Source organism: Erpetoichthys calabaricus, chromosome 10 (genome assembly GCF_900747795.2).
Source record: "Erpetoichthys calabaricus chromosome 10, fErpCal1.3, whole genome shotgun sequence".
In the NCBI taxonomy this organism is placed as follows: domain Eukaryota; kingdom Metazoa; phylum Chordata; class Cladistia; order Polypteriformes; family Polypteridae; genus Erpetoichthys; species Erpetoichthys calabaricus.
In genome coordinates this window covers 42,517,455-42,534,298 of record NC_041403.2, presented here as the reverse complement: position 1 = coordinate 42,534,298, position 16,844 = coordinate 42,517,455, and the positions used below count along the sequence as shown (strand labels likewise).

The following is a 16,844-nucleotide window of genomic DNA, read 5'->3' as shown; positions in this document are numbered from 1 at the left end:
TTCAGTCAGTAACAAAGTATACACCGAATAAACAGTCAAATACCACAGTCGATAATTGGTCACATTGAAGAATTTGAAGACATGAAGATAAGCCTAAGACCAAAACTCTGCCAGAAACATGGATTCTTCGCTATTGTTGTGGAGGGATATAGTAGTTGTGGAAACCTTTGTTTATATTGAGCACGGACGGACACAAGCGAAATAATATAAGGATTTCTGTAAATATAGTATATGCTATGGTTCTTTAAATGCATCTTACATAAATGGCCACACTTTTTCTACTGCTGCTTAAATTGCAGTAATTAACATATATCAAAAACTTAAAATCCTTCTTAAATTATTAACGAGGTGTACGTGCTTTCATCCCATTTTGGTTGTTGTATTGCTGGGACACTCTGTTAGGCCTAAAATTCAACAATCGCCATACAGATAGCTCCAAATACAAAGCAGCCCCACAATTGTATTTTTCTGTGATTCTGTGCTGTGATCACTGCATTTGATAACATGTCACTGGAGTGGACATCTATCTCAAGTTTGAAATTGATGTTGATGTGTTACACAAAGGCCTGATGATCAGTGAATAAGGTTTGAAAAGGTGACTAATGAATTTAATTTTAGAATGAACACATGAAAATGGCTCATTTCATCACTGTTGAACAGTAGTCACAGGTATTGGGATATCCATTTATTTTAAAGCATGTTTCAGTGTTTTCTTGGCACCACTACAGCTGGGATTATGTGGCAATTCCTTGTTCTGCCCATATTATGTATTTTCCTTAAAGTGTTTTCATACAGTATTTCTTTCACATTGCCAAAACTTGTAGGTTAATTTAACTCTGAATTGTCCCTCTGAATATAAGTATACACATGTGGATAGAGCAGATGTGCCGAGATACCTCCAAAGTAGGCTGTTGCTTTGCATCCAGCACTGCCATAATACACACCAGTTTTCCATTACCCTGATTTAGATAGAAAAGCTGAGAAATTAATGGGCCTGGGTTGCCTCAAAGGTTTATATATTGTAATCTTTTTAGTTAGCCAATAAAAGGTGTAATTTTGCTTGACTTCTCAAAGCAACAAGGAAGGAAGAGTATCATTTTCCCTGATATAGCATCATATTCTAAAAATGTTATAGATTAGATCCTGTCATATTTTAAAAAGGTTTTGAATAGATTATCTGACTGAGAATTTGATTTTTTTCTAATTTCAGATAATATAGGACATCAGTGTCCCACTGATTTAAAGGTAGTAGGTTGGGATTCTTCCATAAGAGCAAGGTAAGTCTACATGCTAGTAGTGATGTAAAAGCAATTACGATTTGTTTGTCCTTCTCCACTTTAAGCCCATCTGAAAGTACACCGAACACAGCTGTCAGTGGGCTAGGAGTGATTGTGACACCAAGGGTATCTGATAGACAAAACAATGTTAATTTGATGCACACCTAAAACCTGAATTAATTCTAACTGCCACCATTCACAAGCATATGGGTGGTACAACAGAACTGTGTTTAAAATACACAAAAGTAAGTCTAGTTTGATAGGTTACAGCTGCAGCAGTAAATAATACACATTTTTAGTACTCCAGATAATGTATCTCGCTCTACAAATGCTAATGTACCAGATTTCAAATGTTAAAATCAACTGAAAAAGCAAGGTTGTTAAAAACACAATGTCACTGAAGGACAAGGGTTATCTGGGAGGGGAGTTTGTCACAAAAAGTACAAAGGTACCTCACAACTTGGCAAAGCAAGAAAAGGACATTGAACTGCAGTTAACTTCTGAACTTAAATAGCCATTGCTAAAGAACTAAAAGCAATTCATGTCTACAAAAAGAAGATATTAAGGCAAATCACTACTTTTTAAACGGAGCACATACCTAAATCTGAATATTTACTTGATGGAATAGTAGCATTTCTCTAGTCCTCCATGTTTCATATAATCTCAATACCATAACTGGGTTTTATTTGACATCAACCAAATTCTGTTCTCGATTTTCTTATTAGGAAAATGTTCACCTACTTCATTTCATATTACATTCATATGAAAAAGTTTGGGAACCCCTCTTAATTCTTTGGATTTTTGTTTCTCATTGACTGAGCTTTCAAAGTAGCAATTTCCTTTTAATATACTGTATGACATGCCTTATGGAAACAGTAGTATTTCAGCAGTGACATTACATTTATTGGATTAACAGAAAATATGCAATATGCATCATAACAAAATTAGACAGGTGCATGAATTTGGGCACCCCAACAGAGATATTACATCGATACTTAGTTGAGCCTCCTTTTGCAAATATAACAGCCTCTAGATGCCTCCTATAGCCTTTGATGAGTGTCTGGATTCTGGAAGGAGGTATTTTTGACCATTCTTCCATACAAAATCTCTCCAGTTCAGTTCAATTTGATGGCTGCCGAGCATGGACAGCCTGCTTCAAATCATCCCATAGATTTTCGATGATATTCAAGTCAGGGGACTGTGATGGCCATTCCAGAACATTCTACTTCTCCCTCTGCATGAATGCCTTTGTAGATTCTGAACTGTGTTTTGGGTCATTGTTTCGTTGGAATATCCAACCCCTGTGTAACGTCAACTTTGTGACTAATGCTTGAACATTATCCTAAAGAATTTGTTGATATTGGGTTGAATTCATCCAACCCTCGACTTTAACAAGGGCCCCAGTCCCTGAACTAGCCATATAGCCCCATAGCATCATGGAACCTCCACCAAATTTGACAGTAGGTAGCAGGTGTTTTTCATGGAATGTGGTGTTCTTCTCCTGCCATGCAAAGCACTTTTTGTTATGACCAAATAACTCAATTTTTGTCTCATCAGTCCAAAGCACTTTGTTCCAAAATGAATCTTGTCTAAATGAGCATTTGCATACAACAAGTGACTCTGTTTGTGGCGTGAGTGCAGAAAGGGCTTCTTTCTCATCACCCTGTCATACAGATGTTCTTTGTGCAAATTGCGCTGAACTGTAGAACAATGTACAGATACACCATCTGCAGCAAGATGTTCTTGCATGTCTTTGGAGGTGATCTGTGGGTTGTCTGTAACCATTCTCACAATCCTGCGCATATGCCGCTCCTGTATTTTTCTTGGCCTGCCAGACCTGGGTTTAACAGCAACTGTGCCTGTGGCCTTCCATTTCCTCATTACATTCCTTAGAGTTGAAACTGACAGTTTAAACCTCTGAGATAGCTTTTTGTAGCCTTCCCCTAAACCATGATACTCAACAATCTTTGTTTTCAGATCTTTTGAGAGTTGCTTTGAGGATCCCATGCTGTCACTCTTCAGAGGAGAGTCAAAGGGAAGCACAACTTGCAATTGACCACCTTAAATACCTTTTCTCATGATTGGACACACCTGTCTATGAAGTTCAATGCTTAACGAGCTAATCCAACCAATTTGCCGTTGCAAGTAAGTAAGTATTGAGCAGTTACATGCATTCAAATCAGCAAAATTACAAGGGTACCCAAATTTTTGCACAGCCAGTTTTTCACATTTGATTTAATTTCATACAACTAAATACTGCTTAACTAAAAATCTTTTTCGGAAAACATCCCAGTACTCAGATGTTCCTAGGAAATGAAAGACATACATACCACTGTTATCTTTTTTGTTGAAAGTAGAGTAAATTATTATGTAGGCTGAGAGGGGTTCCCAAACTTTTTCATATGACTGTATTTGACACAGTGTCAGGTTTTCCAAACATAATCAGAGAAATTTGCTGAACACATATTGCAATAAAGATGCCTAGCGAGAATGAAGCTGCTTTTGTTAACAGTAAAGCGTGATATTCCATAAACACACAAGTCATTTGCAATTTTACCAGTCCTGTGTAGCACTTTTGAATTGTCACACATGTGTTACTGTGTCACTTCACAGGGGACAAAGCTCATCAACTGTGTTTTATAGTTTACCAGCGCTCTGTGCTTCATAGGTTAAACCCCCGATCGTTGATCATGTGTCGTTTCCTCTAGGTGCACAATGCTTTGCGGCACACCTACACCCCTCCCCGTCCCCCCATCTATCACTTTTTGGTGATTTTATTGGCACACTTTATTATCTTAGCTCATATACTGTAGCTAAGCAATACAAGTTTATTTCCTCCTCTTCTGCATTCCGTTGCCTTAAAGAAGAGTATCAAAAAGCTTATTCACTTGGAATACATTGTATAATGAGACCTAGTCTCTGTAAAGTGTGTTGCACAATTTCTAAAAAGAATGTTAAAGAGATCAATATGGAATAGTTCTAATGTACATGATCACAGGGAGCCAGAGAGTTTCTCTAAATAAAGGAAAAAAATAAGAAATTTACAATTAAACTGTTACTTTTCATTCAAATATCTTCTGTTAAGAGATTTAATTGTATTCCAGCTCAGAATTTTGAGAATCACACATCTATATAATAAAAGCCCAGCGCGGTGTCCGTGTCTAGGTTCCTTTTGGCTGTATAGCCGCCCCGTAGAAAAGCCCCAGTCCTTCCCCTCTCAGAATTCCTGCTTACCCCCTTCCGTTCTTTCCCCTTTGCTTTTATTTTTCCTGTTCCCGAAAATCTTTTCAAAACAAAAGTAAAGAAAACAGACAGAGCGTCACATTAACGTCTTCTCCCCTCTGCCTATTAAATAATAAATGAAATCGATTATAAATTATTAACACAAAGTAAATGAAATAAAAAAATCACGAAAGAAACAGAAACCACAACCTACCCTTACAGCATCCACCGCGCTTCTGCCGTTAGAGCCAAAAACGTGGTGTATGCAGGTTATGAGGTGTGACGCTAATTAACGCCCGTACTACAACAGATTATATTGTTGATATACTATTAACTATTTACAGGGATCAACTCTTTTGGGGAAGTTCATAACAACAACAAAAAAAAAAAAAAATTATAAATAACATTTACACTTTGCTACATGTGCACTTGAGTATTTCGAGCCCCGCGTCTGAGTCGGATGGGTGTTTCAAGCCGCGATTTTCTGTTTTCTCCCTTCCAGCCCACTATGCCTTTCCGTCTTCAGCTACCCATGTGCACTTGTATGGAGGAGACCTTATCGAACAATGCCAAAACGAAAGGCAACTGAACCTGCTCCTGCAAGAGAGGACACATTACAGCGTGATCACGAAGCAAAAAGGCGTGTCAGTCGCTCGCAAGAAACGGACACTCAGCATTCACACAGATTAGCTCAACGATGCGTCTCTGCCACACAACAAAAGGCAACTGAAACCCCTACAGAGAGAGAAGACAGATTACGCCGTGATCGCGAAAGAATGAGGCAAAAGCCTGCCAATGAGACACCCGACGAGAGGTCCTTACGATTGCAAAATAACCGTAATAGACAAACTCCTACAGAGAGAGAGGACACATTACGCCGTGATCGCGAAAGAAAGAGGCAAAAGCGTGCCAATGAGACACCCGACGACAGGTCCTTACGATTGCAAAACAACCGTAATATACAGAAACGTACAGTCTCCCAAGAAACTCCGAGTGAACGCTCTCACCGTTCTCGCTCGCAACAAACTGACACTCACCACTCACAGACATTACCGCAACGACGCGTCTCCACTCCTCTTCCTTACAACCATTTACACAATGTATACGATTCTGATTAGTCTGCGTCCCGCACTTCATGAATCATGGGTTTTGTTTTGAAATTTTGTTTCCCATGCAAAAATCAAATGCGGTGCGATGAAGGACCCAGTTCACGACTGCCAGGCGCGTTTAAACAGGGAGTCCTTCAACTGTGGTCATCCAACGCGCAGCGTAGCGCGCGCCAAGTCGCTAGTTTTAATATAAAATGCTATACAATTTAACTTAATAAAGTAGTAAAAGCCAGCTAGTTTTAACATAGAAAAAAAACTAGTTATTCACAATTTTTGCCAGCTATAGTGGAAGTTCTAAAATAAAACACTTGACTTGTACATGCTTTGAAATTGCAATTATGTGACCAATTAGTTAACTGCGAATAGTAACTAATTTTAGTATCTCGCAATTAGAAAAGTGGACTTGTTAAAAAGAATCAGGAAATTAAAAATTATATTGAAATCTAAGGCTAATATTAAGGAAACTGTAATGAATTCACAGTTGTGGCAAATAAAAACAGATATATTTTACACCAAGTGGTTCTCTCTACAAGCACCTACTTTACAATTGCAGTGAAATGAGCTGTTTTATTTACTCTGAAATAAAATGTACTATCTGTTGTTTCAAAACTTCTACACTTGCCAGGCAATGATTTAGCTGCTCATGATGCTACTCTGAAACTGAAATATAAATTATTATTGTTATTTATTTAGCAGATACTTTTATTCAAGGCAACTTACAAAGCAAATTTTAATACATACAAGAATGATTAGAAGGTGCAAGTATCAAATAAAACAGACAACAAGATAAAAAACAAGAGGGTATTACTAGTAACAGTAATTCATTAAGAGTTAAGCAAAAAACTAGGTATTATACACTAATCTAACAAGAATATAATATTCTTCTCATATTTCTTTTGTAAATCTAAGATAAGTAATTGTATTTGGCTTTCTGTTAAAGTAATAGGCATTGGGATTTGCTATCAAAAGATGATCAGTAGTGCATGCCTATCTAAAAGGCAGGTTTTATTATTATATGTCATAATGTTGGATAATCAATATTAAACCTAGATCCTTAATGTGTGCAGTGCAGTACAAGCAAGCAAAGAGAGTGTTTACCCTTCTGCTCCATGGTAGGTTTCTTTCTTTGCTAAGCTCGCCTTAGAACATCTGAGTTACAGTGTGACAACTGTACCACCCCAGTCAAACTCCCCACCTGCCACTGTACCTGCAGTGGGTTGCACCATGCCAGAAGGAGTTCTGGTGCTTGACTCCAGAACCAAAAACCGCGCAGGACAGGGGAGACACAGGGCAATTGATTGGAAGATGGTGAAAATCATATGAAGTATTCTTGGCATTGCTTCTGGCACTAAAGCTTTTTTGAAGCATATTACTCAAAAGTGCAGTTCTGGCATTAGATCCTTGAAATAGACAATAGAAAATAATAATAATAATAATTCTTTGCATTTCTATAGCGCTTTTTGAAAACATGACTGAAAGTGATACAGCTTCTTCTATAGTATCAATTTGTTATTATAACATTGTGGCTTATCATTATATTATTATGTAATAAAACTTTACTTTTATAAATCAAAACATTTGGTTTTCAAAATAGCTCAAAATTGCTGGGGAGGGCAGGGTTCAAAGGGTTAAAGATAATATTCATACCTCTTTACAGCATGTACAAGGAACCATAATCTTCATGATTCTCCAGATTCTTGCGAAGAATACTCTGTCCACAACAGCCTTTTCTTTCTTGCCATCTTTCTGCAAAAAAATTTGAAAAAGACGACTCAATGAGATGAATGATGTGTTTTTTTTCTGTCAAAAGAAAAGATAAATAGACAAAATACATCTTACACATATTTGATGAATTAATAGATACAGTTTGTGAATTTTACTTTCAACATTTTTCCTACTTACAGCAGGGGTATAAAGCAAGGGTTCTTTCTAGTAAAAACTACAGTGTTACTCAGAAGATTAAAAACACACAACACAGCAATATGAGTATTGCCATAAAAGAATAAGGAAAAGTGTACTTAAACTTTAAATACTTTTTTTATTACATTAGGGTTAAAGGGATCCAAAGTTAAAACCAAACTAAACAAACAGCTAATATTAGGTTTCAGATCCAACAAAATATAGGTTGCACGACCTGGAGACTACCTTCGTATGGGTTTCTGAAACAAAATATGACACACAGTGAAAAACCCTCCAATTTGACTATAAAACCGTGTCAACATATCTTTAACATGTTAAAAAGTAATGTTGTCTCCTCCTATCTTAAGATAGTGACATGAAACAAATAAAAATTTGCCATTAAATTAAAATTAGAATAATGGATTGTCCATTTTATCTGAAGAATGTTGAATACCTACTTTGCTGGATGATACTCATTGCATCTTATGATTCAAACAATTCAACCTCAAAATGTAACTAGGCCAGTAGTAACAACTAACATAAACTTAAATAAATAAATACAGCAACCAAAACATTCAACTGAAAGTATGTGAACACTATGTGAATAAAATTAATGCAAAAATACAATATAATTTGAGTTTCTAGGAGCAGATAATTGCACAAAATTATACAGTTTCCATTTAATTGTTATTAATCATTGAAAACACACCTATTATAAAAAGACTAACAATGGCACAAGTAAAATTACAATTTTATAAAGTTGCTGCAACAAGTACTTACATCATTATTTAAGATGGATGAGTCTGATCCACCTTTCTTGCTGAATGAAACAAAATAAGCAAAAAAATGTGTTAAAGTACTATGCAAAATTGAATTATTTGGTTTAAAAATATGTGCCTTTTCAGTAAAATGTAGTTTGCCAGATTTTGGTGTTATGAAAGTTTATTATAATTACATTTTCTTATCTATCTTATTTTTCCCCAACAACACAAGCAAATTAATTTTGGAAAGTTTATAGGCAATAAATTAAGGTGGTACAAGCGCCATATTAAAAATAATTAGATGCTCTGGGATGTTTGGTGTTATTGTCAGTGGCTTCATATCATAAAACATTATTTTTTTAATATCAAGTATATTATTTTTTTAAAGAACATGTTTGTAATTAGTAAACAGTTTAATGGTTTTTCTGTCAGACAACACAATTCTTTGAATACTAATTATACAGCTATACATCTATAAGCATATACAGTATGCACATCCAATTTGGGAGTACATCAATGTATGACCTTTTCAGCTTAACACATATTTTACCTTCACTCAATCCTTGCAAAGTCCAATAAGAAAATAAAAAGAACACTGGAATTCCATCTTATCACTATGCATTCAAAACAGAGGTATGGCTTTATGAACAACAACACCATTTATGCTATCGTCTAAAATTAAGAGATTATATTACAAGGACAACCAAATTCTGCACTTGAAAATGATTTGTGCATTAGAAGGAAGCAATTCTATAGAAACGCTACCTTTAACAAGAATAGCAAATGGAGGATGGATGGGTAGGTAAATATCTACTTTGCTTTCTTAAGACCTGAATGTAATGCTGTAAATGAGTCTATCCTGAACTTAAAAATGTACTCTAGTGCTCACAGATTATATCTGAGGCCATCTTCCTGAAAGCTAAACATTAAACAGGATCAGAAAACGAGACAAACTAACATGAAATAGTACACAAGTTACTGCTCTTTCATTGCCACTGTCGAAATAACAAACAATGGAGGGATCTGATGATTTATTTAGACAGTATATATTGGAAATGCACTTAAAATGTACTAGCTGAGTTACCTGGCTTTGTGTAGATTAAAAAGGTGGAATAAAACTGCTGCATTTAATAATACTTAATTGTTATTAATACTGGAAACCTTCTTTTACACAATATTCTTGTTTTTTCATTGTTTCATTGCAATCCTCAAAAGACTACAGCAAAAAAGCTTAAAAGTAACCATACTTTTTCTAAGGTCATTCTTTCAAAAGCAGCTGGGCTCAAGGGGCCTTAGACAGAAAAATGACCATTATTTCATTATGAAATATACTGAGGACACCACGGCAATAGGACAGATATCTAGGGTGGACGAAAACTATTACTACAACCAACTGGACTGTTCAGTAAATTGGTGAAATGATAACTATGTTTACCTGAAGTCAAAAACAAAAACATTTATGACTTTAATTTTGACTTTAGAAAGCGAAAATATAAAGTCTTAAGAACTCACCTAGATAGTAGTCTACATAAATTAGAATTTTAATCCAAAAATACCTATTCTAAAAGCAATCCTGATGTATTTCTCCATCATAAACTCAGATTCTTTAAAGTGGACAGGGATCTCATGCTATCCTTTTATCACAGTGTTATCAAATCTGCCATCATTTTCAGCAGAACTATCCAGTTCAGTGGTCTGCCAGAGCAAAAATTTAAAGTGTTCCTGCATTTTACTAAACATGTAGGCAAAAATTACTGGAGCTAATGTGGATGATATCTAAGAATGTGTCAAAGGGCAAAGTTCAAAACACCATCTCAGCTGTTGACACCCATTATATGCACAATTTATCTTCAGCAAATCAAGAAAAGCAGTTGCTTTAAAGACCCACACAAACCACTCCAGAACAGTTTCTCAGTAACATATGGCTTTTAATAAGAAATACTGGATGTAATAAAAATACTATGGGTGTATAGTTCTTTTTATGTGTTTTATAACACTCAATAAAAACCTACTATCAAACCATTAGATGTACTTAGTTTAGAAAGTATTGCTTTCAAAAGAATTTAAATATTTCAGATGTTTGTATAACTTTCAACCTGTAGTCTCTGTTTTATTTATGTCTGTTTTGGATGAATCAGAAAAGGCATAAATCATGTTTTTCTGTGTAAGCATCACTAACTACAAAACCTTAGACCTTAAATAATAGATTTAAATAACAAACCTAGAAAAATGCATTGAAAAACATTTGCAAAAATATGGTCATACGGGGCAGCTTGGGGCCATGACAAAAATAGTGCTGGAAATGCTTGTTTAAAAATGAAAAGTTAAACGTAATGGAGCTGAACTGGATATATTGGTAGAAAAGCAAGCAGTCACCATCACACCATTCACACTGCACTATTTCTCTATCAAAAGTCCACTTTGTAGTATTTCACACCACACACTACTTTGAACCTGTACCTTTCTTTCCAGACTTGGCCCAAGTATTATTTCCACTCTAAATTTAAACTGGGAAATATTACTGTATTTTAGTGAAATGCAACTGGCGAATCAAAACTGTCTTAAATTTGGGTCAACTGTGGGGTTATGACTACTTGCTCTGATCCTGAACAGCTCCACATGGTAAAATGAAATATGTTAAAAATTTGAGGAGACTCAAATAATCCCACAAAATGTGAAACGGTTCTTTAATACAAGTTACTACAGTCTAAAGGGCTCAAATATGCTTTCACCAATAAAAGTACTTAATGTGACTGATCATGTCAGTTTCAATTTATGATATTGATTGGACCATCATTTCCAATACTCAAAAATAAACATTCCATGCACTGATTAAGCTGATGTTTCAGCTATTGGGCTGGAGTGTACACCATGTACTTCATCGATTCAAGATACATCTTATGCAATGTTTAATTATGATTGCACATGGTCCACCTTTCATCACTGAATATCTTGCTACTCTAGGGTGAGGTACAGTATTTCTTTTTGATCAATTATACTTATCAGTTAATTCACCATAAAATCTCCACGCACAACTTGTGTTCATGCTATTATAGATACCTGAAAACGGTCAACATGAAAATTTTCAAAGCCTTCACTTTTAGTCTTTGCCACTTAAAATAAAGACGGTGTATACAATAAAACTGGATACTGTCAGGACTTCCTTGCACCACATATTACTAGCTTACAGTCTAAGATGCTGAAGATACTGGCTACAAAATATATAAATATGATATTTTTAGTGAACTTTAAGGTCACTCAAACCGTCAATGAACTAACACGAAATAATATGTTTGGCTCCCTAACTGCTTTCTCACATACAGTTCGAATCACAGGTGTCATTTAAATCTATACATCCATAACCTGCTCCTCCTTTCTCCAAATCTGTTTCACTGGGACATCGGTGACTATCCCTGCGACACTGGACATATGGCAGTGGGAGGCCTCAGTCAAACGCAATGCAAGCTCACTCGTACCGTGCGAAGTATGTGTAATCGATTGATCATTTCTCGAACGTCTTTAGGTGTTACTTTCTGAATACAAATGAATGCTCAACTTCACTAGTCCACTAATTCACACTGTAAAATATCATTTTATTACAGAGAAGCTAAATTTAATTCTGCATATAAGACAAAGCTGCCGAGTGCCTCGATTCATTCCATTGCAATTAAAAGGGACTTCACTAAGTCCAGTGCTTTCCACTGTTCATAAAGACCCCCTTTGTCACAATGCTGAGGCCGAGTCTAGTCTGCAGCCTTTTCAGTGATCCTGATATTTTTTTTCTTTCCATTTTGTCTTTCGAATAGCACTCGCATCCCGCACCTCAATTTCATCATGAATCTTAACCACCTGCTTTCAAATGTGGAGTCACTGACCTCTTGCAACACCTGTCCGTCCTGTCAAGCACAATGAATCCCAAAGCCCTTCCCAGACATGTTAAAGTCTCGGCAGTAGTTACAAGACACACCACTAGTAAAAATATTACCTTCTGGAAAAACTAGCGTTACGGCGACGCTTCAGAAAATAAAGTGCGATGAGGACGGCTGTAGCTATGGAAGAATTTCTCGCTGTCAAAAACTTGCTGGCCCCCGCCATGTTTCTGTCAGCGGCAGGCAGGAGAATGAGTGCATGTTGGGAAAATTCAGATGGCGTGAGAGGAGGGGTCAATGGGAAAGGTTTTTCCACGCCCATTAACTGTTTTCTGCTAGCCGAGCATGCGCATGAGAGGCATTACGCCTGCAGAGTGGAATACTGTTCGTTGCTTAGTAAGTTGTTTTTCGTCTGTTACTTATCGTTAAATTCGTAACAAAACTGGGCAAAAGAGAAATAATCTATTCAAAGCATTTACATTAGAATTAGACGGTTATTTTAATACATTTTATATAATGTTAGCAACAAAGAAGCAAATTACAGCAATCTATTCTACACCAAACTCACTGACACCCATACACAGAAACCAGCTGAGAGTCCCCAGTCAACGTAACTGGCACATTTCTTGGATGTGTGATGAAAGCAAACATAAGGAAGAAACCAGCACAGATATGAAGGGAACGATAAAATTAAATGTAGATAACAACTGGGTGCAGAATTCGAGCGTTAACCACCGCGATCTGTACATTTTTAATTTTTTCATTATCTATGTCTCTTCACTTCCATGATTTTCTTTATTGTAACTCGAGTAATAATGATAATAATTACAATAACAATAATACATTTTATTTGTATAGCATCTTTCTCAAGCTCAAAGCACTTCATAGAAATTGAAAATGAACAACAGGGCATATACAACATTGGATACAAATAATATCCACTTAAAACAATAATTACAGGAAACACAAAACTTTGAATTAGAACAAGAGACAGAAAATGTCAGTATGGATCATGCATCAGGTATTTCAATGAATAATATTGAAGAAGTTTGCTCCAGTATTATGAGCTCACCATTCTGCATCCATTTTATTGACTTTAAAAGTTAATGAAATGTTGGGATTCATTTTATGGAAAATAAGTATGCCTCAACACATAAACAGTCCTTAACATTTAAATATCTACGCCTGTGTGTGATGGTCCAGGTTGGCTCCACAGTCCCTGACAGCTTGAACTTGGATCAGTCACTAAGGATGTGCCTAGTGCAAATGAGGACACACACAGTCAACAAAAAAGGAAGGTGAAAAGTGCTCAGTGCTTTTTATTACAGAAAACAATAAAATGTCCAAACTGTTATTTCAATAAATAACTAAATAATCCATAAAAAACAGCGTCTGTCCATAAATTAAAATCCAATAATAATTCAACAATAAAACTGAAAAAAAAAACATACAGTCATCAGGTACTTTCTGTACTCTCTCTCTCTCTTTCTATCTCATTTCTCCACCTGAGCCCAGCATGTCTTCTTCCTTTGTCTCCCCAGCTCATCACAATGCTAAGACATCTGCAGCTGCGGTCCACACTTCTGACTTTTGTCCTAACTGCCTCTGCCACTGCATCTGCTGAAACGCTCTGAGCTGGCAGATCTATCCTTAGCATCCTTCTCCCAATATACCCAGCATCACTCCTCTGCACATGTCCAAACCAACGCAATCTCGCCTCTCTGACTTTGTCTCCCAACCATCCAATTTGGGCTGACCCTCTAATGTACTCATTTCTAATCCTATCCATCCTCGTCACACCCAGTGCAAATCTTAGCATCTTTAACCCTTGCTACCTCCAGCTGTGTCTCCTGCTTTCTAGTCAGTGCCACAGTCTCCAACCCATATAACATAGCTGGTCTCACTACCGTACTATAGAAATTCCCTTTCAGTCTTGCTGGTACCCGTCTGTCACAAATTACTCCTGACACTCTTCTCCACCCATTCCACCCTACCTGCACTCTCTTTTTCATCTCTCTTCTACAATCCCCATTATTCAGTACTGTTGATCCCAAGTATTTAAACTCATCCACCTTTGCAACTCTATTCCCTGCATCCTCACCATTCCACTGACCTCCCTCTCATGTACACACATGTCATTTCATGTCTTGTTCCTACTGACCTTCATTCCTCTCCTCTCTAGAGCATATCTCCACCTCTCCAGGGTCTCCTCAACTCCTGTCTAATCACGTCTGCAATCTTGTCCATCACCATTGCAAATAAGAAAGGGCTCAGAGCTGATCCCTGATGTATTCCCACCACCACCTTGAATGCATCTGTCACTCCTACTGCAGACCTCACCACAGTCACATTTCCCTCGTACATGTCCTGTACAACTCTTACGTACTTCTCTGCCACTCCCGATTTCCTCATACAATACCACAGCTCCTCTCGAGGCACCCTGTGATATGCTTTCTCCAGGTCCACAAAGACGCAATGCAACTCCTTCTGGCCTTCTCTAAACTTCTCCATCAACATCCTCAGAGCAAACATTGCATCTGTGGTGCTCTTTCTTGGCATGAAACCATACTGCTGCTCACTAATCATCACCTCACTTCTTAACCTAGTTTCAACTACTCTTTCCCATAACTTCATGCTGTGGCTCATCTATTTTATTCCCCTGTAGTTACTGCAGTCCTGCACATCCCCCTTTTTCTTAAATATCGGCACCAGTATACTTCTTCTCCACTCCTCAGTCATCCTCTCACTTTCCAAGACTCCATTAAACAACCTGGTTAAAAACTCCACTGCAATCTCTCCTAAACACCTCCATGCTTCCATAGGTATGTCATCTGGACCAACAGTCTTTCCATTTTTCATCCTCTTCATAGCTGTCCTTACTTCCTCCTTGCTAATCCATTGCACTTCCTGATTCACTATCTCCACTTCATCCAACCTCTTCTCTCTCTCGTTCTCTTCATTCATCAGCCTCTCAAAGTACTCTTTCCATCTGCTCAACACATTCTCCTCGCTTGTGAGTATGTTTCCATCTTTATCCCTCTGTCTAGCCAATTGGTACAGGTCCTTTTCTCCCTCCTTAGTGTCCAACCTCTCATACAACTCATCATACACCTTTTCTTTAGCCTTCGCCATCTCTCTCTTCACCTTGCGCCTTATCTCTTTGTACTCTTGTCTACTTTCTGCATCTCTCTGACTATCCCACTTCTTCTTTGACATCCTCTTCCTCTGTATACTCTCCTGTATTTCCTCATTCCACCACCAGGTTTCCTTTTCTTCCTTCCTCTTTCCAGATGTTACGCTAAGCACCCTTCTTGCTGTCACTACATCTGCTGTAGTTTTCGCAGCTGTCTGGTAACTCTTCACTGCCACCCAGTGACTGTCTCAACTCCTCCCTAAACTCAACCTTGCAGTCTTCCTTTTTCAACTTCCACCATTTGATCCTTGGCTCTGCCCTCACTCTCCTTCCTCTTCTTGATCTCCAACGTCATCCTACAGACCACCATCCTATGCTGCTTAACTACACTTTCCCCTGCCACCACTTTGCAGTCTTCAATCTCTTTCAGATCAACTCTTCTGCATAGGATGTAATCTAGCTGTGTGTATCTTCCTCCACTCTTGTACGTAACTCTATGTTCCTCCCTCTTCTTAAAATTCGTATTCACCACAGCCATGTCCATCCTTTTGGCAAAATCCACTATCTTCTGACCTTCTTCATTCCTCTCCTTGACACCATACCTACCCATCACCTCCTTGTCTCCTCTGTTCCCTTCACCAACATGCCCATTGAAATCCACTCCAATCACCACCTTTCTGTCCCTTGGGTACACTGTTCATCACTTCATTCAACTCACTCCAAAAATCTTCTTTCTCACCCATTGCACACCCAACTTGCGGTGCATATGCACTAACAACATTCACCATCACACCTCCAATTTCCAGCTTCATAATCATTACTCTGCCTGACAGTCTTTTCACCTCCAAAACACTCTTGACATACTGTTCCTTCAGAATAACTCCTACCCCATTTCTCCTCCCATCCACACCATGATAGAACAATTTGAATCCACCTCCAATCCACCTGGCCTTACTCCCCTTCCATTTAGTGTCTTGCACACACAATTTATCAACCTTCCTTCTCTCCATCATATCTGCTATCTTTCTCCCCTTACTAGTCATACTGCCAACATTCAAAGTTCCTACCCTCAGTTCCACTCTCTTTACTTTCTTCATCTCCTCCTGCCTCCGGACACGTCTCTCCCTTCTTCTTCTCCTGCTTCTTCTTCGGCCAACAGTAGCCCAATTTCCGCCAGCACCCTGTTGGCTAACAATACTGGTGGCTGTTGTTGTTAACCTGGGGCTCGACCGATCCGGTATGGAAATTTGAATTGTTGTCCACATTTTGATTTGGCAAAATTTTACACCGGATGCCCTTCCTGATGTAACCCTCTCCATTTATCCGGGCTTGGGACCAGCACGAAGAAACATACTGGTTTGTGCATCCCCTGTGGCTGGGTTATCATTCATTACTTCCTCTTATTATCACTGGCTGCAGCTCGAAGCGGGGTACCACCATTGAGAGAGACGTGAAGAGAGCAAACCAAATGAACAACTTTTTTAACAGGTTTGACCACCCTAACCCACTCTCACTCTCACCTCGGAGTACTGCACCCTCCACACATCCTTCTGCTGATACCAGCATAGGAAAAA

At 37.8% G+C, this 16,844-nt stretch overlaps 1 protein-coding gene across 2 annotated transcripts in view; it reads right to left on the bottom strand.

Annotated features, from left to right (window-relative positions):
* Nucleotides 1–12,411, bottom strand: part of abcd3a (ATP-binding cassette, sub-family D (ALD), member 3a) — a 55,832-nt gene extending 43,421 nt beyond the window's left edge. For both annotated transcript variants that reach the window (XM_051933278.1, XM_028811110.2), the window contains exons 1-3: nt 12,254–12,411; nt 8,288–8,327; nt 7,256–7,354 (exon numbers count right to left, since the gene is read on the bottom strand). In XM_051933278.1, the coding sequence (XP_051789238.1) occupies nt 7,256–7,354; nt 8,288–8,327; nt 12,254–12,363 (249 nt within the window). In that variant the 5' untranslated portion in view covers nt 12,364–12,411. The remainder of the gene's footprint in view (nt 1–7,255; nt 7,355–8,287; nt 8,328–12,253) is intronic.
* Nucleotides 12,412–16,844: the final 4,433 nt, after the last annotated feature.